Source organism: Tamandua tetradactyla, chromosome 25 (genome assembly GCF_023851605.1).
Source record: "Tamandua tetradactyla isolate mTamTet1 chromosome 25, mTamTet1.pri, whole genome shotgun sequence".
Taxonomy (NCBI): domain Eukaryota; kingdom Metazoa; phylum Chordata; class Mammalia; order Pilosa; family Myrmecophagidae; genus Tamandua; species Tamandua tetradactyla.
Window position 1 is genome coordinate 23199083 of NC_135351.1, and position 24659 is coordinate 23223741.

Below are 24659 nucleotides of genomic sequence, written 5' to 3' on the forward strand. Positions count from 1 at the left end.
TTGGAACAGGTAGAAGCAAAAACTAGCTCTATTTATATGGGGCATGACTCTAACATATTATTACAGATAAATTCATTTGGACACCTATATTTTGGAGTTCGTGATCTTTAGAACACAGACTGGGCTAAAGCTGAATCTCACTGATTAGTCCCAATTAGCAGGGGGGAAATAACCAGAATTGTACCCTAAGACCAAAGGACATAGTTTTATCATTTCAATATAAACAGCAACTAGAAGTAGGCTAATACAGCGCAGCTCAGCTAAGATTCACCAAGGGGCCTTCTTTAAGGATTAAATTTATAACAATGTATAATTATTGCAACAGTCATATGTAAATGGTGTTTTAAAGAGCTGGATAAAACAATTATTCAGTTAAGCAGGTTAAATACTCCCTGTTATACTATCCATTGTTTATTTAAAAATAATATAAAGATTAATTTCAGACCAGCTCATGGATTTAAAGTGTTAACATACTTCAAACTGAGGCGATACAAATTAATGAAGTGTTTCTACTGAAGCTACCTCCCCACTCCAAAAAAAAAGAAAGAGTTAAGCCCACATAGAAAACAATCCACAGAAAGAGTTACTTCCATACTCCAAATATCTGGGGAACACTCAAAAGGATGGGATGATCAGGCACCCCATTCCCTAGAACCTAGATCCTGGCCAGCACAACCCACCCTGGGCCAGACTTTCCCTACGAGGCCATAGAACGGCCTTTCATTCCACGTTAAACCAGGAGCTGATTTAGTCCAAAAGCCAGCCCTTAAGCCTGGGATACAGAATATGGGTAGGAAGGGAAAGGAGAGGGGAAGAGAAAAGGAGAGTAAATGAGGAAGAAGGAAGAAGTAAAAGGGAGTGAGAACTCTCTTATAATTACACACACACACACACGCAACCGCTCAGGCTAGAGCAAAGTGAAAATATTTCACGTGAAAAAATATGCACAGCGTTCCGAGCAGGCTTCCAACCATAGCAAGTATAATGCCCATCCGCTAAAGAAATCGACTCTTTTTTTTTTGGCACAGGCAGGCTCCAAGAATCGAGCCTGCGTCTCCCGCATGGCAGGCGAGAATTCTGCCACTGAGCCACCGCTGCACCACCCAGAGGTAGACACTTTAAATACTAAGGATCTGCAGAAAAAAAATAAGAGCAAAGGAGATTTTGAAGTCTTCCTGGGTACCAGTCCACGTTCATCATTTCCTCCCTATTCCTACTAGGAGGCTCTGGCTGCTGCACAAACTGGTGTACACACCTGCATGCTCCACAGAGCATGACATTCTCCAAAGCAGAGATGGTACCTTATTCACCCTGGAACTGCTCCTAGCACAGAACCTCGTCCTCAACAAAAACTCCCTGATTTGAACTGAATGTGCCCAGAATTACAACATTTCCCACATTGCAAATGCTAGAAAAACTCAAAGTCAACTACATTGACCTGAACATGTCCATAAACATTAGGCCCTTAAAAATAATTTGACAGTTGCAAACTTTACTTTAAGTCTAAAATGTGAAACATGAACTGAGGGAAGAGGAACTCAAGCGATTAAGTGCTATGCCTTCCTTCATGAAGTATGGGCTAAACACGGGGAACTAAGTTTAATTATCTATTTGACTTAATAAACCAGTCCTTTCCCGTCGACATCGACACCAGGTCACTTTCACCTAAGATGTTAAACTTCCATTCCTAGAAGGTTCCAACTATGAAACAGATTTGGCTCTGGTGCCTGATCAAAATCCTTTGCTGTTCTTGGTAAATAAATACAAAGGTTTGTTGCTCATTTTAGCAAAGCTTTAAACGTCTCCAGGCTAAAAACGATGTTTGAAAGGAAAGAAATAAAAGCGGAATATTGACCAAGTTACCCCACAGGAAAGAAAGACAAAAAAAAAAAACAAATGAAGTTGAACTTTCCATCTTAAAAAAAAAAACAAAATCACTTGACGTCAGCTTCTTTCTAAAGACTTAAAGTTTAATCAACAGTTTCTCAAAGAAGTATAACCTAAGTTAGCATGTATGCCAGTAAAATTCATTCAGTGTATATCATGTATTACATACAACCCAGAAATATTACAAAAAAGCCAGATCATTCTGGAATTTTCCCCTAACTTTCCACTGCACTCAATGGCCAGGTTTTGATTGATAGAAGCAGATGCTTCCAAGTTTTGACATCTGTTATTACGCTGGGTTTAACAATAGCCAGAATTGTTTTTCTCCTTACTACAGATAACTGAGTTTTTGGAGGTCAGGAGAAAGGACAAAATGACACAGTTCAATTACCTTCCCTGATGCACTGGACTTGTTTGGATTTGATGGTCCTAAGTGTAATTCTGGCTAAGACATCCAAGGAATTTTTTTTCCCCAATTCATTTAGGGCCACTCCATCAAACTTACCCAATGTCCATGCAAAGTAGTATTTGGGCTTTGAAGCTTGCATGACAACATATAAGTAGCAGAGTCGTGTCAGAAAGTTGGCTTCATGGGCAAACCAGTCATCAACAAGGCAAGTAACAGGGAAGGTCTTCGTGAGTGTCAAAAACAAAAGGAGAGACACTGAGGCGAGGCACAACTTGTGTATCACAGCTCCCTAAAAAATGGGGGGGAAAGTCAGTGACACCATTCAGAAGATTCAGATATGAAGAAAACGATTTTGATAAGGGCGTGTAAGAACCAAGTTGTTTCAATAACTGCTTTGCCATTATTCCCTAGAGTGGTAACTGGCTCTCTCCCTCACAATTCAGTTGTGATGGTGGGGATATCTGCTATGTTTAGATGCAGAATAAACGTCTGACACTTGAGTACTGAAGGCATCTAGAACAGAAGAAAACTTACACCAGCAAATTCTACCAACAACAAAGGGGAGGTGGTTTTATCATCAAAAACATATGAGAAATGGACAACATTGTAGGGGCTGGGCAATTTTCCAACAGAAAGAAATAACTACATGCCTTCCACTTTCATAGCCAGAAGAACCAAAGAAAATGGCTTGAATTGATAGCATGGAGAACAGAGGCTTAATGACAAATAATTCTGTGCAAGGCATTTGATCACACACCTGAGCCAGCACCTGGGCAGGTAATGGGAAGCTTTAGAAAGGCTTCCAGGCTGGTCTAGATGGACACAGCCTGCTCTGGGGTCAGAGAGGTGCTGACTTCTTAAATCCCTCCCAACAAAGTGACTTTGCCCAGTTTCTTGCTTTTGTTGCCAGACACTCAACAGAATTCTAATTTCCATTTTTACAAAAATGGAGCACTTTGATCTGTAATATGGGGATAACAAGAGCACCTTCCTCAGGGGGTGGTGTGGGGCTCAAATGAATGAATATGTATACCGTGCTGAGATCAGCGCTGCCACAGAGGTGAATTCTCACCATGATTCGCCACAATTATGACTTCACACTTGCCAGCCCACTCACATCAGCGCATCTGCAGCCAAAACACAACCAACCGGACCACTGCACTCAACCCCATGCACACAAACACAACAGTCACAGTCACCTTTTGGAGTGATGGTAAGACTCTGATAAAATTATCTTCTTTTAAAAGGCACGTGAAGCACAGAAGCACTATGGAGACAACAACTGCCTGGAAGCACATGCAGTGACTTTACCCCCTCTGCTTCCTCGAGTATTTCAAGAAACCAGATAAAACCGAGACTTGACCTACCCATAAACTGATCATGTCCTTGACTGTGTTGAAACTATCCAAAATTTCATGTCTAATTAAAAAAAAAATCACTTAAACTTTCAGATACTTAACTCATATTTTCTCTTAGAAGCACTTATGAAATATTTAACTCAGAACATTCCCATTTTCTCCCTTTTTCAATTTTCACTTTTCCTTGAACTAAAATTCAAAGTTTCCCCGAAACTGAATATGTCTAGTGTATTTGTGAAGTTCAATAAGTTATCGAAACTTGGACTAATTTGAGATAGATAAAATTCAGGTTAAAATTATAGCATTATTTCAAAAGTCATCTTAAACGCTCTCAAAACAATGATACCGAGGTTTCAGTATGACGGGGTATAAAACCGGTTTCTCTTGCAATTAAAAGCACATTTATTCTGCCCTCCACCCAACTCCCCGTCCCCACCCCCACCCCCCACTCCACCTCCTTTTACTATATATTGCCCTTGGGCTGTATCTGAATTTCAATTCCTAAAGATCAAATCAGTGTCCTAACTAGCACAGTGCTGGGCATCTGGAGGCATTAAATATTGCCTGATACACTGATAGACAGATTGCTTCCATTTCCCAGCCAGTGGGCTCCTCTATAAAATAAACACCCATTGCCCCAAAGTAGAGAACTTCTGCAAATAAATACCAATACTAGTATTTTAAGCAAATGAGGAAAGAAAGTTATTGGCCAAGCTTCCCAGTAAACTGCTTGGCTTTTTAATTAGAACAATTATTAGTGAGAGTCAGCCCTGGCAGCAAAACCGTATTATCTGGACCTCTGGGTAAACACTTGGCATGAAAAACTCACAGTGGGAGAAGGATCTGGCAGGCTGTGGAAACCCTTTTGCTTCCAGTTCACTTCCAACAACTTCATGTGCGTATGTCTCCCCTCAATGAAGGCAACATATTCCTTGAAATTGTTACAAGGGCCAGCTATGACACTCATGAAATTGAGAAGGTAGCTTGAGTATTCCAGCAACGAGGGTTTCGCTCTGTGAAAATAAACAAAGTCCAATGCTGAAAGTTCTTCACGCTTTGATTTACCTTTAGTATTTGCAAGCAGGCAAACTGTAAACACAGGTGTCGTCCTTGTAGACTAGATAGTAGTAGATGTGACGTGACCTCTCCCGGCTCTGTTTCTTTAAATGTGCTTGAGAGAGATCCTGTTGAAAGAAAATCTGAATGGGGTAGGTGGTCCAGAGAAGGAGCAGACATCAATGGTGGCACCCATCTACTAACACTTACAGGGTCCGGGGCAAAGGTGGCTATGTGCCTGGGAAATGTGCTCTCCTCACCCACCTCAACTCTACGAGAGAAGAAGAAGGTAATAAACGTCAGGCAGGGTGGGATGCTTTGCAATGGGAAAACTCCCTCTAGGCTGCCAAAATAAATACAAAACACATGACAGGTAGAACCAGTCTCAACTTGAAGAGGCCACATGAAACCATCACAATAACAATATCTGGCCTGGTCTGGCTCCAGGCACAAGGTTTAGAACAACAGACCAGGTGGTGGCAGAAAAAAATTCCGTACGGAACCGTTCCGTGTGGTGTGCTGATGGCATTTTAGGAGGTTTGTTTCAACAGGATGGAATTATTAGGAACGGCCTCCTAAAATGCCATTTTTTTTCTTTTTTTTAATTAATAAAACCAACCAACATACAACATGAACATTCTTAATTTATGAATATTCCATACTTTGTGTGCAATCAGTGGCTCACAATATCATCACATAGTTGTATGTTCATCACCATGATCATGTCTCAGAACATGTACATCACTCCGGAAACAGAAATAAAAAGAAAAAAGAAAAAAACTCATACATACCATACCCCTTACCCCTCCCTCTCATTAACCACTAGTATTTCCCTCTATTCAATTTATTTTAACATTTGTTCCCATTACTTATTTATTTTTTCACTCATCTGTGTTTTCACTCATCTGTCCATACCATAGATAAAAGGAGCATCAGAACAAGGTTTACACAATCACACAGTCACTTTGTGAAAGTTATGTCATTATACAATCATCTTAAAGAAACATGGCTACTGGAACACAGCTCTACAGTTTCAAGTACTTCCCTCTAGCCTCCCCAATACACCTTAAACTAAAAAGGGGTTATCTATATAGCATGTAAGAATAACCTCCAGGATAACCTCTCGACTCTATTTGAAATCTCTCAGCCATTGACAATTTATGTTGTCTCATTTCTCTCTTCCCCCTTTCAGTTGAGAAGGTTTTCTCAATTCCTTGATGCTGAGTCCCAGCTCATTCTAGGATTTCTGTCCCATGTTACCAGGGAGGTTTACACCCCTGAGAGTCATGTCCCACGTAGAGAGGGGGAGGGCAGTGAGTATGTTTGCCGTGTTGGCTGAGTGGCCATATCTGAGCAACAAAAGAGGTTCTCTGGGGGTAACTGTTACGCATAATTTTAAGTAGGCTTAGCTCTATCCTTTGCAGGGATAAGTTTCATATAACAAACCCCAAGATTGAGGGCTCAGTCTATTGATTTTATTGTCCTCACCACTTGCAAGAATATCAGGCCTTCTCTAAATGGGGAAGCTGAATTTTCCCTCTTTCTCACCATTCCCCCAAGGGGCTTTGCAGATACTTTTTTATTCACTGTTCAAATCACTCTGGGAATATCGGGGCATCACTCTGGACAAACCTACAAAATCTCATACCCTTCTCAAGGTTCCATGTACTTATAGTGTTCAGTTATATTATAAAATGTCATTTTTAACCTCTCACTGGCACTATGACCTATATCATTCATGACCCCATAATGCTTAGAAAAGAATCTTCCAAAGATTCTTCCAAGTCCCGGTAAATTTCTTAACGAAGCATCCAACCTCCTCTACAACTTGGGGCTCTCCCTTACTTATCCCAGTTGTTTCCCAGGCTCTCCTGCAGAAGCCCTCTACTGTGGCCATACCACCTCTCCAATTTGCTACCCAAACTCATGTTCATTCCCACACCCTTCTCTACATAGCTCTCTTCTTCTCCAACACCCCCTCTTGACACACGAAGCTGGCCCTCCTATTCCCCAGCCCACCATCTCTCTCTCCAACCCTAGCTCCTACCTTTATTCATTCTGGCATTTCATCACACACTGACATGCACTGATAATTCACTATTTCTTGAGTCCCCCACTCACAGACACGTCTCATATTTTAAAACATGGGCTCAATAAAAAATTCTGCAAGTGGCACCACAACCTCAATGAAGGAGAATCTTGAAGAACTAACAAAATTATAGATCCATCTACTCTCTGATCTAGCAATCTCACCCTTGGGAATCTATACCCAAATATACTTAATATGACCTAGGTACAGGGCCATTCATTTCTTACTGCTTGTAAAAGCCAAGGCTGGTAGACAACTCAAGTGTCCACCCATAATGGATGAGTTAAATCAAAGATATTACATCCACACAATGGAATTAATATGCAGATACAAAAAAATGAGGATGAAGGCTAGATATACATGGAAAGATCTTTAGACTACATTGTTAATTTACTTTATGGCAAGTCGATGTTGCTCGGCAGACAGATCTTCAGTTCTTCGACCCAACCCTACGAAAAGGAAAAACACGTAGTAAGATGACGTTTGAAGTCAAATAGATCCCTAATACTAAGAGCCATTTCAAACTCTATTTGAAAAAGTAATTTATTTTTCCTTTCATTAACCATAAAAAGCACCCTATTTCTATTATTTTTAAATGCCCTGGATCAAAGAAACTACACAGAAGTACATGCAGAAGCGGGGGGGTGGGGGGTGTCTCTGTAGGTCTGTACAAAAAGCAAAGAATTCAGAGGTTATTCCCCTTGACACAGAGTATGGAACAAATCCCAGAGAAGTCTCCACATCTCCTACATGAGGCGCTTCCTTGTCCCTTTTTGTGTTGTTGCTACCTCAGAGACATAAGCTTGCCTTTCACAACCTGCACAAGTTCAAATATGTTCCTCATTATGCCGGGTGCAGACACCAGGTAGAAGCTGAGAACATGGGTGAGGGGGTGTAAAGGGGAAAGGGACAGAGGACTTCTCTCTTCCAAAAAAAAAAAGGAGGAAACGTAACCTTGAATGCAGGGAAAACACAAAGGAATTATCAGGGGATTTTCATTTAACACTTAGCCAAGCCAGGAAAACTACCAACCAAATGACATCTGTGCCTCATATAAATGCATACATTCGCTTACAGGCAATGAAACTGAAGTGCTATCTTATAAGCAATACAAGTCAACTCTGAAACTCTATAATCAACTAAGACTGATAATGATCACCAAACGTGAAGGCAATTCAAAAATGTGTCTTAGAGAAAGTGAAACGTTTCTGGAATTCATTCGTTCTTCTCACACATAAGTAAAAAAGAGAAAGGCAAATAAACATTTTGCTGCATGTAAGGAAGGGGTTTTCCATGAAATATGGTAGACAAACAATGCTTATAAAAGTGAGTCAAGAGCGGGCCAAGGTGGCTCAGTGGCAGAGTTCTCGCCTGCCATGCCTGAGACCCGCATTTGATTCCGGGTGCCTGCCCATGCAAAAAAAAAAAAAAAACTGCAAAGCAAGGCAAAAAGCCTATGGTAAAAACAAAACTAGGAGCAATGTTTAAAAAAAAACTCATTAAAATTTTTTTTAAAAGATCCCACCAAATAATATATCTCTGGCAACTGTAGATATTAAATTGATTTTAGCAGTTGGTTTACGTTATCAATGTTTGTCTATAAAACTATCAAGTGGATTCAGGAATAAACAGATCCCATTTTGCCAGGACTTTCTCTGTCAGCACTGAAAATCTCAAATTCAGGCAAACTGGGAGTGCTGGTCACCTGAAAGACTTCATCTTTGGGATAAAATTACTCAATTCTAGTATGAATACACTGGTCGAAATGAAATTAAATCAGTTTCCAAGCTTTAAGGAAAAACAAGAAACCTGGCAGAGACTGTAAATCTTCTCAACCTGCCAGCACAACAGAAATTTCAATAGCCAAAAGCATTTGTTGGAGAAGTACGACGTCGTAGAATAAACTTTTACTAATTGTACTTGGCATCTCTCTCTCGCTCTCTTTTTTTACTGTCTTATATATTTATTTTATTTATACATTATAAATTTATATATATAAATTACATTTATATATTATATAGAAAATGTAATTTTGCAGGTTTCTGTGTTCTTAGGCATGATTTATTACCGAGATACTTTCCATAGGAACACTTTTGTATGACGTGAGATTTCAAATACAGAAGTTACACTACAGGTAAGTTTACAGGGACATTTGTTAGAATTATTCTATAAAGTGATTCATGTCTCTTAAATTATTATCCTTCAAAGTTACCTGTAAATTTTCTTCTTAATTGTTTTTTTTGTTGTTGTTTTGGGTTTTTTTGTTTACACGGGCAGGCACTGGGAAGCAAACCCAGGTCTCCGGCATGGCAGGCGAGAACTCTGCCTGCTGAACCACTGTGGCCCTAATCGTTTTTATTTTAAGAAGACTTGATCATATAGTTTTTAAACTAATAAAAGGCCAAGCAATAGTGAATAACAGGGAAAAGTAATGCAAAACTCCCAAAGCATATGATTAAAATCACTCCATTTAAAAGGTAAACTCTTTTCTTCATCTAATTTTGGAATAAAGTCAATATACATTCATGTGGATTTGTTTAAGGAGATTAATTATTTTTGTGGGACTAACCACATGATTTTTGCACATATGCCCACACACATACACACACAAAAAACCCTAAACTAAAGTGAATATTCTGCAAACAGGGATTTAACTTCACATGTGTATATACAACACCTTCTTGATAATGACTATCATCTCTGGCTAACCATATTTTCACTCTAAGTGTGACATACTGTGATTGTAACTGATCTATCGACTCCTGTTATTCTGATACCATTTTTTTTTTTTTTTTGGCATGGGCAGGCTCTAGGAATCAAACCCAGGTCTCCGGCATGGCAGACCACTGAGCCACCGTTGCACTGCCCTATTCTAATACCTTTAAAATTTTTTTTAAATTTAGTTGGTTAGTTCCAATTTTTTTTTCCTAATGCCTTTTTGATTTACAGTTCATTGGTCTCGATGATTTGCTTGGCTCTCCCTTAATTTTTAACCACGAACATCAAGTTAGCTGTGGATTTTTCAAAACCCCTTCTTCAAATCCCTGTTCTAATTTATAATACCAATGACTTTCCATTAAATACTGATTTCCTGTTGCCAAATGCATCATTTCTTTTTTGGGGGTGGGGGTGGCGGGTGGGGGTGATTTAAGCAATTTCCATCCAAAGTGTACAATCAATGGCTTTTAGTATATTTCACAAACTTGTGCATTCATTACGGTAATTTTAGAACATTTTCACGACTCCAAAAAGAAAAACCCCATATTCCTCAGCCATCACCTCTCAATTTCTCTATCGTGACCCAACCCTCCATAACCTCTGATCTCATTCCATCTCTGTAGATTTATTTATATGTAAATAATATTCAAATATTTCTGCTAACTATAATCCACAGTTTGCATTAGGTGTGTTTTTTCCCATATACCCCCCTATTATTAACACCTTGGAATAGTGATAAACATTTATTATACTTGATGAAAGAACACTGTCATATTTATACCACACACTTCATCCACCACAGGATGGGTCCTTGTTTTATCCTCTAGTTTTCCTTCTAGTAACACACATGACCTCAAACTCCCTTTCAACCTCATTCACACACATAATTTACAGTAACATATTACCAGCACCTCTATCTATTTCCAAACCGTTACAACCGAGCATCAGCTCCCCATTCTCTACCCTCATTCTAGCTCCTGCTAACCTATATTCTAGATTCTAACTCAATAAGTTTGTTTATTATAATTAGTCCACATCAGTGAGCTCATATAACAGTTGTCCTTCTGTGTCTGGCTTATTTCACTCAGTACAATGTCCTCCAGGTTCTTCCATGTTGTCACATGCACCAGGACTTCATTCCTTCTTACTGTGGAATAAAGCTCCACCGTGCATATCTACCACATTCAGTGACTGATGGACACTTGGGTTGCTTCCATCTTATGGCAATTGTGAATAATGCCCCCTATGAATATCAGTGTGCAAATGTCTTTTTGTATCCTTGCTTTTAGTTCTTCTGGGTATATACCTAAATAGGGGGGTTGCCAAATCATACGGCAATTCTACACTTAACTTCCTGAGAAACTGCCAAATTGTCTTCCACAGCAGCTACACTATTTCACATTACCACTAGCAGTGAATAAGTGTTCCTTGCTCTCCACACAGTCTCCAACACCTGCAGCTCTCTCTCTTTTTTTTTAATAGTGGCCATTCTAGGAGGTGTGAAATGATATTTCATTGTTCATTTGATTTGCTTTTCCATAATAGCTAGTGAAGTTGAGCATTCTTTCACCGGCTTTGGCCATTTGTATTTCCTCTTTGGAAAACTGTCTATTCACATCTTATGCCCATTTTTAAATTGGGCTGTTTGTCTTTTTATTGTTGAGTTGTGGTATTTCTTTAAATATTCTGGATACTAAACTCTTATTAGATATATAGTTTCCAAATATTTTCTCTGATTCTGTAGGTTGTATTTTTACTTTCATGATGCACAAAAGTTTTAACTTTGATGAAATCGCATTTATCTATTTTTCCTTTTGTTGCTCATTGTTTGGGTGTGAGGTCTAAGAAACCTAGCCTTCACAAGATCCTAAAGATGCTTCTCTATGTTTTCTTCTAGGAGTTTGATAGTATTGGTTCTCACACTTAGGTCCTCGGTCGATTCTGAGTTAATTTTTTTGCATGGTGTGAGAAAGAGTAGCCTCTTCATTCTTTTTTATATGGATATCCAGTTCTCCCAGGACCACCTGTTGAAAAGACTATTCTTTCCCAATTAAGTGGAACTGGCAGCCTTGTCAAAGATCTACTGGTCATAAATGTAAGGGTTTATATCTGAATTCCCAATTCAATTTCATTGGTCTAGATATCTATCCTTGTGCCAGGACCATGCTCTTCTAAACACTGTAGTTTTGTAATATGCTTTAAAGTCAGGAAGTATGAGTCCTCCAAGCTCATTTTTCTTTTTCAATATGTTTATGGCAATTTGGGGCTCTTCACCTTTCAAAATAAAGTTGATAACTGGCATTTCCAATTATGCAAAGAAGGCTGTCAGAATTTTTATTGAGATTGTGTTGAATCTGTAAATCAATTTGGTTATTTTGACAATATTTGGTCTTCCAATCCAACATCAAGTGTCCTCCCATTATTAGGTCTGTTTTTATTTCTTTTAGCAATGTTTTATAGTTTTTGAATACATGTCCTTTACATCCTTAAATTTATTCCTAGATATTTTATTCTTTAAGTTGCTATTGGAAATGGAATTTTTTCTTGATTTTCTCATCAGATTACTCATTACTAATATACAGAAACATTGTTGAATTTTGTGTGTTGATTTTGAATCCCACCACTCTGTGGAACTTGTTTATTAGCTCTAATAACTTAGTTGTATATATTTCAGGACTTTGTATATGTAGGATCCTGTAATAATCAAATAATGAAACTTGAACTTATTCCTTTCCAATTTGAATGCATTTTTTTTTCTTTTTCTTGTCTAACTCCTCTAACCAGAATTACTGGTAAAATGTTAAATTTTAACTGTGGTGACACTGGGCATCCTTGTCTTGTTCCATATTTTAGAGGGAAAGCTTTCAGTCTTTCAACATTGAGCATGATGTTAGCATCCTTCTTTTCTTATCTTTTGAAGATGGTGGACTTTGTCAAATGCCTTTTTTGTATCAATCAAGATGATCAGATGTTTTTCCCCTTTGACTTGTTAATGTGCTGTATTACATTAATTGATTTTCTTGTGTTGAACCATCCTTGCATGCCTGGTATAAAGTCTACTTGATAAGCATGTATAATTCTTCGATGTGTTGTTGGATTCAATTTGCAAGTATTTTGTTGAGGATTTCTGCAGCTATATTCATTAGAGAAATTGATCTATAATTTTCTTTTCTTGTAGTAGTTTCACCTGGCTTTGGTACTAGGGAATGTTGGCTTCACAGAATGAGTTAGGTAGTGTTTCATCCTGTTCAATTTTTCAGAAGAGTCTGGCATAATTCGTATTAATTCTTCTTGGAATGATCGGTAGAATTCATTTGTAAGCCATATGGGCCTGGGCTTTTCTTTGGAGGAAGGTATTTGATTACTGATTCAATCTCTTTACTTGATTTGATTTATTGAGATCTATTTATTTCAGAGTCAGTATAAGTTGTCCATGTTCTTCTAGGAATTTGTTCACTTCATCTAAGTTTTCTAATTTGTTGGCATATAGTTGTTCATGGTATCCTTCTATCTTCTTTTTTATTTCTATGAGGTAGGTAGTGAGGTCTCCCTTTTGATTTCTGATTTTATTTATTTGCTTCTTCTCTCCTTTTTTCTTTGTCAGTCCAGCTAAAGATTACAGGCCTACACTGTTAAAACAATGTCTGCAGGGAACCCTGTCAATGCCAAGCCCAAATCCAGTGTTCCAAACTCACTGATCAGAAACTGCATGGCCCTTGGCTATGCCCCCAACTTTGCCTGGGGAGGAAGACCTCGATGTCCCTCTCCATCTGCAGCAGCCAGCAACAGATGGAACGAAGGCTGCCAGCCTTGAGGGTAGAGATGGGCACTGGCCACTGCCATGAGGCGATCCACTCAGTTTATTTCTCAGTCTGCCTGTCCCACTGTTTTCTGGATGCTGCACAGTGCTCCCCTGGCCTCTGAAGCCCCAGAACCATTGTTTACAATTTCTGCCTGTCCATTAGCTGTTTGGGAGGAGTATGTCCTGTAGCTCTCTACTCTGCCATCTTCCCCGGAAGTGCTCTGGCACTTGGCATCTCTCAAGCCCATACTGAAACCTTCCACCCACTTGAAAATGTGGTCCACCTTTCTGGGAACGCGGTTGTAACAGTGTAAATCACACCTTATGGACATTTTCAGGAAGAGCCTGACAAGAGAAAATGCTCAGTTTTATACAGATAGAAGATTCTTCCTTCTAGTTATTTAGAGACTTAGGCTAATCTCATTAGAAATTTTCCATGCCAAAAAAAATAATAAATTAGTAAAATAATTAATAATTGACACTGATCAATGCTTTATCTTTTCTTAACTCATAAGCTTATCACAGATAAACAAACATTTGTAAAGTTAAACAGAAAACCCACTGTTTTAGTTTGCTAAAGCTGCAGAATGCAATATACCAGAAATGAAATGGCTTTTATAGAGGGGATTTATTAAGTGCTAAGGGCGTAAAAATACCTAAACTAAGGCATTCAGAGAAAGACACTTCAATTCTGAAGAAAGACCAAATGGCATCCAGGATTTCTCTGTCAGCTGGGAAGGCATGTGGCTGGCATCTGAGGTCCTTGCTCCCAGTTCATTGCTTTAGCTTCTGATTCCAATTGGCTTCCTCTCTAAGTGTCTGAAGGCCCTCACTTTGCTTCTCCTGGGCATCTCTGGGTTCTGGCTTGCTTAGCATCTCATAGGAAGGCACATGGCAATATGTGCTGGGCTCCTCTCACAGCTTCTGGTCTCATATGGCTCTCGCAGACTCTGTGGGTCCTTCTGACATTACCTTCTGCATCTCTAAATGTCTGTGTCTCAGCTTTCTCCAAAATGTTTCCCCTATTAAAGGACTTGAGTAAACTAATTAAGACCCACCTTGAATGGGCAGGCACATTTGTAACTAATCAAAAGTTCATACCCACTAGAGGGTATGTCACATCTCCACAGAGACAACCTAATTAAAATGTCACATCCACAACTGGGTGTGTTACATCTCAACAGAAACAACCTAATCAAGAGATCCCACCCTACAATAATGGGTCAAGATTAAAAGAACATGACTGCTCCCACAAAACTGGATTAGGATTAAAATAACATGGCTTTCCTGGGTACCTAACAGTTTCAGACCAGCACACCCATTATTCTCAATGCCAATATTTCAGCAAGTTTAAACCTACAGATTCAGTAGGCAAGTAGTGAAATAGCTACAAAAATAAAAGGCAATGATTAAAGAGGCCCAGAAATTTTGAACAAGTTAAAGTAAGAACTGCTAAGACTTGTTAAAACTTTTGACTGTGTATATAAGGCATAAGAAAGGGCTCTGAATATCAAGCTCGCTTCTAGAGCAAAAGGGAGGGTCATTTTCTCACCATCATGAACTTGGAATGCCAAGGTTGTAATCTTCTGAGTGACAATCATTAGAGGCCTAGAAGGAAGACAGAAATAAATCAACACTGGTAAAACGCAATGGAAATAAATTTTTATTCTATCTCACTGCACAGTGGTTTTTTAATTTAAAGATTGTTAAATAAAATATTAAGACACTGAATTCAAATAAGGCAACTTTTATTTCCCTTCTTAAGCACATTCTTTACAAGTAGAAGTAACAAGATTACTGAATTACAAGACCACACTAGAAAGTCCCTCTAGGGCTTTGGTACCCAAAGCACTGACACAGAACCAGCACCATCAGCACAACCCAGGGCTGTTAAGAAGGCAGACTCTCGGACCCACCCCAGACCCAGAAAATCAGAATCTGCATTTTAACAAGATCTCCAGGGAATTCAGATGCATATTAAAATGTCAAAAGCACAACTTGGAGGCTACTTAACCCAGAGGCCTGGTTCCACCGGATAGGTACCTATTTCGTTTATCTCATGTGCTTTGTTCTATTACAATAAATTATTTCAGAGCAAAACATACACGTGTAAAATGCAACTGCTGATAAACCATTAGTGACAAAAAATAATACCCACTCTTAATCTGAAAAAAGCCATTTAATAAAAACCTGTCTTAAAATGTTTCCACAAGATGCCAAGGCAATTCAATATGCATGAACAGCCTTTTTTAAAAATGGTGCTGGGAAAACTAATATCGACATGAGGAAAAATTTAAAAGTTAATTCAAAATCAATCAAAGACCTAAATGTAAAAGTTAAAACCATAACACTCTGGAAGGAAACACAGGCATAAATCTCAGTGGCTTAGATTAAGCAACTGTTTCTTAGACATGATATCAGAAACATAAACAACAAAGGAAAAAAAATAGATACATTGGACTTCATTAAAATTTAAAACCGTGTGCTTCAACAGACACACAACAGCAAGAAAGTGAAAAGAATTCACAGAATGGGAAAAAATATTTGCAAATCATAGATCTGACACGGGACTTAGAGCTAGATTATATAAAGAACTCCTACAGCTCAATAATAATGAGATAGAAAATTAAAATGGCCAAGGAATCTGAATGGCCACTTCTCAAAATATATATATATGAATGACCAGCAACTATATGAAAAGAAGTTCAACATTATTAGCTATCAGGGAGATGCAAATCAATACCACAACCATTTTACACCCATTACAACAGCCATGGTCAAAAAGACAAGATAATAGTAAGAGCTGGTCAGAGGTGAAGAACTAGAACCCTCATATACTGTTAGGGGATATAAAGCAGTGCAGCACGGTGGTAACAGTCGGGCAGTTTCTCAAAATGTTACACATGGAGTTACCACATGAGCCAGCAATTCCACCCCTGGGTACATACTCATGAGAAATGAAAATATACATCCACAGAAAACTTGTACACACATGTCACAGCAGCATTATATTAACAATAGCTCCAAGGTGGAAACAACCCAAATGTCCACCAACTGATAAAGAAAATGTGGCATATCCACACAATGAAATAGTATTTGGAGTACTAGTCAGGGTTCTCTAGAGAAACAGAACAAAGACGAGATATCTGTAAATAGAAGATTTATTAAAAAGTGTTTCACACAATCGTGGGAATGCAAAAGTCCCGAATCCATACAGCTGGCAGTGAGGCTGGCAGCTCCAATGAAGGGTCTTAATGAACTGCACAGGAGAGGCTGGCTGAAGAAGAGTGAAAATTCTCTCTTCTCCCTTAAAAGTTTCCAACGGATTGGATGAAGTACAACTGACTAGATTATCACATTTGCGGGATATGGACCCTTAGTTGATCGTAGATATAACCAGCCACAACTGCAATCGACTAACTAATGATTTAATGAACCAGCCTTCAGGTTTATCAAACAGCCATGAAATATCCTTGCAGTAACGGTTAGGTCAGTGCTTGCCTGACCAGACAACCGGCACCATCATGTGGCCAAGTTGACACCAAAACCTAACCATCAAAGTCCACCCCTTGTCAACTTGACAGCTATACACATCACTTTAAACCATGCTTACTCTCTAAACAGAACACAATAACAGACATACGTTTCACCTAACAATACTCAGCTGTCCTGTGTACAACCAGAAATGTACCAAATCTCTCCAGAATAGAGTGCAAGTCCTTAGGTAACATTCACTCTTCAACTTGATATCTTATAACTTAAATAACATAATATGAACAATACAACTTATGTCATATGATAAAAAATAAACAAGATATTTTATGTACAAATACAAGCATATGCATGACAAAACAAGGAGGAAATATACCATCACAGTCCTCGTTTACTGTAACTGGTCATGTGGGTGTAGTTCACATATATGTGAATATTATATATATAATATATATATTATTACCTCCTACTGTCCACTAAACACTTCAGCTGGCTATGGTTCTTTGCCTGGTGGGGTGACCCAAATCTTCATTGCTGAAGTTTCTTGGACACTGGTAGTCCTGCCTGGATTGGGTTGTTGCAATTTTCCATTGAATTTAATCACTGTGCATGGGAGTACTAAGGGAAGCCTGAGGAGAACTCTACTTCAAGAAAACTTTGTTACTTCCATTGTGTAGTTGCAACCCTAGCACCCCAATCAGGACAGTAGTCCTTCCTTGTCTGTTGATTCAGAGGCATGAGAAGCACAAAGTGGCCAGGTGGTAGTCTTAACACAATGGAATCATCGTTGTGTCTCCTGGTAGGAGCACTCCTCCTTTTGGAACTAAGACCTCTACACCAGTAGAGCTTAAGGTTTAAGGGACAGGAAGCAAAAATTTTTGTAGTGGATCCCTAGGGGTGATAGAAGGTAGTGCCACTCCCATTTCCACCCATTGATTCCTGGACCCATGAATCATGGCTATGGGAGAAATAGCACCTTAGAGTGGATGCTGATTCAGAGCCTACACAGCCTCCTGGAGAACAATGCCCCAGTCCTGCAAGATGTTGCCACCTAGTTGGTTCCGCAGTTGGGCCTTCTAAAGACCATTCCACCATCCAGCTGCCTCTGGATGATGGGGGAACATGACCAGAGAATTCCATGGGCATCTGCCCATTCCCACACTCTATTTGCTATGAAGTGAGTTCCTTGATCAGAAGCAATGCTGTGTGGAATGTCATGATGGTGGATACAGCATTCTGCAACTCAACAGATCACAGGTTTTGTTGAAGCATTGCATGTAGGGAAGGCAAACTCATATCCAGAGTATGTGTCCACTGCAGTTAGAACAAACTGCTGCCCCTTCCATGATGGAAGTGGTTCAATGCAATCAACTTGCCACCAGTTGGCAGGCTGATCACCTCAGAGAATGGTGACACATGGGGGACTGAGTATGGGTCTCTGCTGCTGACAAATTGGGCACTCAGCAGTGGCCATAGCCAGGTTGGCCTTGGTGAATGGAAGTCTAAGTTGCTAAGCCCAGGCATACCTTCCATCCCTACCACCAAGCCAAATTTGTTCATGAGCTTATTGGGTAATGGTAGGAGTGACTGAGGAAAGAGGATGACTTGTATCCACAGAACATGTCATCTTTCCACTTGATTATTAAAACCTTCTTCTAGTGAAGTCACCTTCTGGTGAGCCTTCACATGGGACACAAATATCTTCCTGTTTTTTTTTGCCCACTCAGAAAGGCCTACCTACATACCTCTTCCCCAGACCTCTTTGTCACCAATTTTCCAATCATGCTCCTACCAAGTCCCTGACCATTCAGCCAAACTCAAGGACCCATGAGTTAGTATTCAAATGCACCTCCTGCCAGTTTTCCTTCCAAGCAAAATGGACAGCCGGGCGCACTGCTCAAAGTTCCACCCACTGGGAGGATTCCCCCTTACCACTATCTTCCAGGGACATCCCAGCAAGGGGCTGTAGTGCTATAGCTATCCACCTCTGCATGGTACCTGCATATCATACAGAACCATTTGTAAACCAAGCCTGAGTTTTCTCTTCCTCAGCCAACTATAAAGAACTCCCCAAGAGGCCACAACTCTGGTCTGTGAAAGAGAAGGTAATGTGGCAGGAGTGGGGCCATGGGCATTTGGGCCACATCCTCATGTAACTTACTTGTGCCTTAAGGACCTGCTCAAGCCCTACCTCTTATATAGCATTTCCATTTTATGATGGAGTGTTGCTGTGCACACTCAACTTTATGGCCTGGTGGGTCAGAAAATATCCATCTCATAATAGGTAACTCAGGTGTCATGGTAACTTGGTGGCCCATGGTTAAGCATTTCAGTCTCTACAAAGGCCCAGTAGCAGGCCAAATGCTGTTTCTCAAAAGTTGAGTAGTCATCTGCAGCAGATGTTAAGGCTTTACTCCAAAATCGTAAGGGTCTGCATTGTGATTCTCCCATAGGGACCTGTCAAAGCCTCCAGACAGCATCTCTAATTGCCATTGACACTTCCAGCACCATTAGATCTGCTCGATCACATGGTCCAAGTAGCAGAGAAGCTTGTACAGCAGCCTGGACCTGTCACAGAGCCACCTCTGTTCAGGTCCCCACTCAAAACTAGCAGCTCTTCTAGTCACTTGGTAAATGGGCTGGAGTAGCACACCCAAATGAGGAATATGCTGTCTCCAAAATCTAAAGAGGCCAACGAGGTGTTGTATTTCTTTTTTTATTGTAGGAAGGGCCAGATGCAACAGTTTATCCCTCACCTTAGAAGGGATATCTCAACACACCCTACACCACTGGACAATTAGAAATTTTACTGAGGTGGACAAAATTTCACTGAGGTGGAAGGCTCCTGTATTTTTGTTGGATTTATCTCCCCTGACACACCTTACCAATAAGAGTAGAATACTTGCTACTTCTTTCTCACTAGGTTCAATCAACATGATATCATCAGTATAGTGAACCAATGTGATGTCTTGCAGGAGGGAAAAACAATCAAGGTCCCTGCAAACAAGATTAAGACACAGGGCTGGAGAGTTGTTATACCCCTGAAGTAGGATACTTAAGGTATACTTCTGGCCTTGTCAATCGAATGCAAACTGTTTCTGGTGGTCCTTACTGACAGCTATTGAGAAAAATTCATTTGCCAGATCAATAGCTGCATACCAGGCATCAGGGGATGTGTTGATTTGCTGAAGCAATGACACTACATCTGGAACAGTAGCTGCAATTGGAGTCACCACCTGTGTGAGTTTAAGATAATCCACTGTCATTCTCCAAGACCCATGTGTTTTCTGCACAAGCCAAATCAGAGAGTTGAATAGGGGTGTGGTGGGAATTGCCACCCCTGCATCCTTCAAATCCTTAAGAGTGGCAGTAATCTCTGCAATCCCTCCAGGAATCCGGTATTGCTTCTGATTTACTATTTTGCTAGGTAGGGGCAATTCCAGTAGTTTCTACTTAGCTTGTCCTACCATAATAGCCCTCACTCCACAAGTCAGAGAACCAATGTGGTGATTCTGCCAGTTGCTGAGTGTGTCGATTTCAATTATGCATTCTGAAACTGGGGAAATGAACACAGAATGGATCCAGGGCCCCATGGACCCACTGTGAGATGGACCTGAGCTAAAACTTCATTGATCACCTGACCTCCATAAGCCCCTACTCTGACTGGTAGACCAGAGAGATCTTTTGGGTCTCCCGGAATTAGTGTCACTTCTGAGCCAGTATCTAATTTCCCGAAATATCTGATCATTTCCTTTCCCCAATGCACAGTCACCCTGGTAAAAGGTCTCCTTGGGGAAGGCTTGGAGGAAGGTTAACAGTGTAAATTTGGGGCAATGTAACAGGGTCCTTCCCCAAGGGTACCCAGCTCTCTTTTCATTTGAAGGGCTCCAGGTCTGTAAACTGTCTCACATCTGGAAATTGATTAAGGGGCCATGACTCTCTGTTTCTGTAATTCAAGCTAGACTTCTGTTCACTTGACCTAGAATTCTTCTGCTTATATAGTTCAAACAAGAATTTAGTAGACTGCCAATCTATTTTACCTCTAGGCATCCATGACCTACTTGCCAATGCCAAAAGTCTCTGTGAGTCAAGATTATTTTGACTGCAGCTACGAGTCTATGGTCCATTATGGTGGCCACACCCACACTGTCTATGATGATTAACTGTTGTCACACGACTTCTGCCAACTCAAGATCTGATCATCCCCATTATGTTTAAGGATCCCAGCTCAGTGACAGCAGTTCCCACAGTGATATCTGTTCTACAGAGAAGGGTAACTTCAGAGCTCTTCAGAGATGATAGAGCAAGTCCCACAAATTTATTCCTCAAAGTCCTGGGGTGTATGAGCAGCTCTTTCATGACAAATCCATTTTAACATTCCAATCTCTCTAAGCCGCTGGATCTGCTCATCTACATTATACCAGGACAGTTCTGGCATTTCAACTTCAGGTAATGTTGGCCACCTTTTGATCCATGTTTCAGCCAACCACCCAAAGAAGCTATTAATAACTTTTCTAATCCCTCAAGCTACAATACTGAATGCAGAATCTCTACTTAGTGGGCCCGCATCAAGAAATTCAGGTTAATCCAGCTTTATATTCCTTCAATTATCCCACACCCTTAATATCGATTTCCACACATATTCCTCTGATTTCTGTCTATATAAAGAGGAAAACTCACGCGGTTCTTTTGGAGTATGGGGTACCTCCTCGTGAGTCACACTTGTACCTCACTTTTTGGAGCTTGTTGGAACTTTACTTTAGTTATAGGTCTTGAAGAAAAGAGGGGTGATTGGGGTGGGTCAAGAAAAGACTAAGAAATGTCTTTCAAGCCAATTACCTTCAGGGATTCCATTGCAGTTTCATCTGATGAAACAGGATTAATCTCTCCAGACAGAGGAGTGAGGACTGTTTCCCCAAGGGGGGTGGTTACAAGTTTAGCAGGCACTGAAGGGTTAATGTCGTTAGGTGGGGGTTGAATGGCCAACTCCTCAGGGTAGACTAGAGACTGGGAAGCTGTTTCCTGGGGGCAGACTAGAGGTTGGGTGGTTGTGTCCTCAGGGCAGGCTGGAGATTTGTTGGCTGTCTCCTCAGGGCAGGCTGAAGGTGGGACAGCTCTTGTCTCAGAATAGACCATTACAGGTCTGTCTAGCAACATTGAGAATTTAGTTTATATTATAAATATACTACTTGTATAATAAGGCTCTGGGTCTTGTTTTCAGAGATCTCAAGACTACAACCACAGGAATAAGATTTTATTTTAAGGCATACATAGAAACTTTTACATCATTCATGCAGCTTATTAAGCTGCAAATTTGAGACCTTCAGCTCAATACTTCCCTCATAACTGTACCCAGCACATCTAAGAACAACCAGCCAACATTTACATTTCAACTCCACAAAACACTGGTGAAAGTGTCAAAAACACCTTCACCAAGAGCCTTGCCTTGTATAAGTGTACAATTAGTAGAATCTAATGGTGGAATTTTGAGTCTCTCTCTTGTCACCTCACCACATGGACTGTCAGTGCCATCCTAATTGTTGGAAATAGAGTCATTAGTGCCTTTGAGTCTAATCAGAGTAGAAAACCAATTGTAAAAGCCCATGTTTAAGATTTTGTTTCACAAGAACCACTCCCAGTACCAAACTGTATTAGTCAGGGTTCTCTAGAGAAACAGAACAATAGAAGATATCTATAAATATAAGACTTTTAGCAGTATCTCATGCAACCATGGGAATGCAAGAGTCCCAAATCCATAGGGCAGACAGCAAGGCTGGCAACACAGATGAAGGGTCTTGATGAACTCCACAGGAGTGGCTCAGAGGCTGAAGAAGCAGTGCAAATTCTCTCTTCCCCCATAAAAACCCAACTGAGTGGATTATCTCATTTGTGGAAGGCAGTGCCATTAGTTGATTGTAGATGTAATCAGCCACAGCTACAACCACTGTCAGCCTTCTGGTTTATCAACCAGCCAGGAAATATTCTTGCAGTAATGGTTAGGACAGCGCTTCTTGCCTGACCAGATAACTGGTTCCCATCACCTGGCCAAGTCGACACCAGATCCCAACCATCACATTTGGTAATGAAAAGAAATGACTTACTATAGAAAGAATATGACAAATGTGGCAAAATGTCAAACTTGGTATACCTGGGTATCTGGGTAGGGGGTGTATTGGAATTCTCTGCATTATTTTTGTAACTTTCCGGTAAGTTTGAAACTATTTCAAAATAAAAAGTTTAAAAAGAACAGTAAAAAAAAAAAAAAAAGAAAAAGAAAGAATGTAATGAAGTACTAATTCATGATACAACATAGATAAACTTTGGAAACATTATACTAGGTAAAAGAAGCCAGACACACACACAAAAACACATATCATATGAAGTCATTTACATGAACTGTCCTGAATAAGCAAAGTCAGAGAGATGGAAAATTGACTGGATATTGTTGCCTAGGAATGGGGGGATTCAGTGGGAAATGAGGAGCAATGGTTAGGGGGTATGGGTTTCTTTTCAGAGTGACAAAAATTCTAAAATTGACTGTGGTGATAGTTGCTCTGTGAATTCACTATGCGACTATTCTGAAGACCACTGAATTTCAAACTTTAAATGGGTGAGTTATATGTCAAAGCTGTTTAAAAAAAAAAGGCATCTGGTTTTTCAATGATCTCCCCTGTTTAATACCTTTAATAACTCAACAAGACATTGTAAAATCCCACCATGCTATCAAACTTTCCTTCAAATGTCCTTAGCCTAGTCTGGTTTTCTGACTTCATCCTTGTGGCTTCTTATAGAATTTGCTGTGTCTGACCCTGTTTCTGTTTGCTAATGCTGCTGGAATGCAATATACCAAAAATGGACTGGGTTTTACAACAGAAATTTATTAAATTACAAATTTGCAATTCTAAGGCCATGGAAACGTCCAAATTAAGACATTAACAAGAGGATACCTTCACTCAAGAAAGGCCAATTACATCCGGGGTTCCTCTGTCACATGGGAAGGGACATGGCGACATCACTGGCCCTTTTCTCCTGGGATGGTTCCAAATTGCTCTGCCTGCTCAGTTTCTGTGGGTCCTGCTGACTTCTGCTGGGGCATTTTCTTTCTAAGCTCTCTCTCCATGAATTCTCTTAAAGGACTCCAATAAAGGATTAAGATCCACCTTGAATGGGGTAGATCACATCTCCATGGAAACAACCTAATCAAAAGGTTCCACCCACAATAGGTTTGCAGCCACAAGATTGGATTAGAAGAGCATGGCTTGGGCGGGCTATGGTGGCTCAGTGGCAGAGTTCTCGCCTGTCATGCCCAAGACCTATCTTTGATTCTCGGTGCCTTTAGCCCATGCAAAAAAAAAAAAAGAAGAGCATGGCCTTTCCAGGGTATATAACAGTTTCAAACCAGCACAGAGCCCTAGGAACTGATGGATCACTTACATAAATGGCTAAGTTCTGATTCATGTCCTACAACAGTACCCCTGGGATCATCTTGGGAGGCCGCACAGCCTCTGGGCTTGCTCAGGCCAGACCCAAGTGTACGGGAGGATGGGATCAAACAGACACAAAAGGTCTTCAGGTTAAGTCAGATGCACGACAATCACTCATTCACTTCTCTGCCACTTTCTTCCTCGCATCCTAATTGCCGTTTTCCAGTCCTTTAAAATAATAAGCATGTGATATTTTAAACTATAAACTAATAAAATAAACTAATTTTAAAGATGGTAACTACAAATACCCTCTGACATCTTCATACCTACCCCCAATTTGATCTTACATACAGAAACCCAATGGCCAATAGCCACTGTTTGAAACAAGACTCCTAATGTTGTACGGGAGGCTAAGAGAAGGGGA

The 24659-nt window shown here is 40.1% G+C and overlaps 1 protein-coding gene across 3 annotated transcripts in view; it reads right to left on the minus strand.

The window, feature by feature from the left end:
• MBOAT1 (membrane bound glycerophospholipid O-acyltransferase 1) overlaps positions 1-24659 on the minus strand; it is a 117767-nt gene that overhangs the window by 17965 nt on the left and 75143 nt on the right. For all 3 annotated transcript variants that reach the window (XM_077143601.1, XM_077143599.1, XM_077143602.1), the window contains exons 5-8: positions 14872-14927; positions 7194-7248; positions 4484-4667; positions 2393-2585 (exon numbers count right to left, since the gene is read on the minus strand). In XM_077143601.1, the coding sequence (XP_076999716.1) occupies positions 2393-2585; positions 4484-4667; positions 7194-7248; positions 14872-14927 (488 nt within the window). The remainder of the gene's footprint in view (positions 1-2392; positions 2586-4483; positions 4668-7193; positions 7249-14871; positions 14928-24659) is intronic.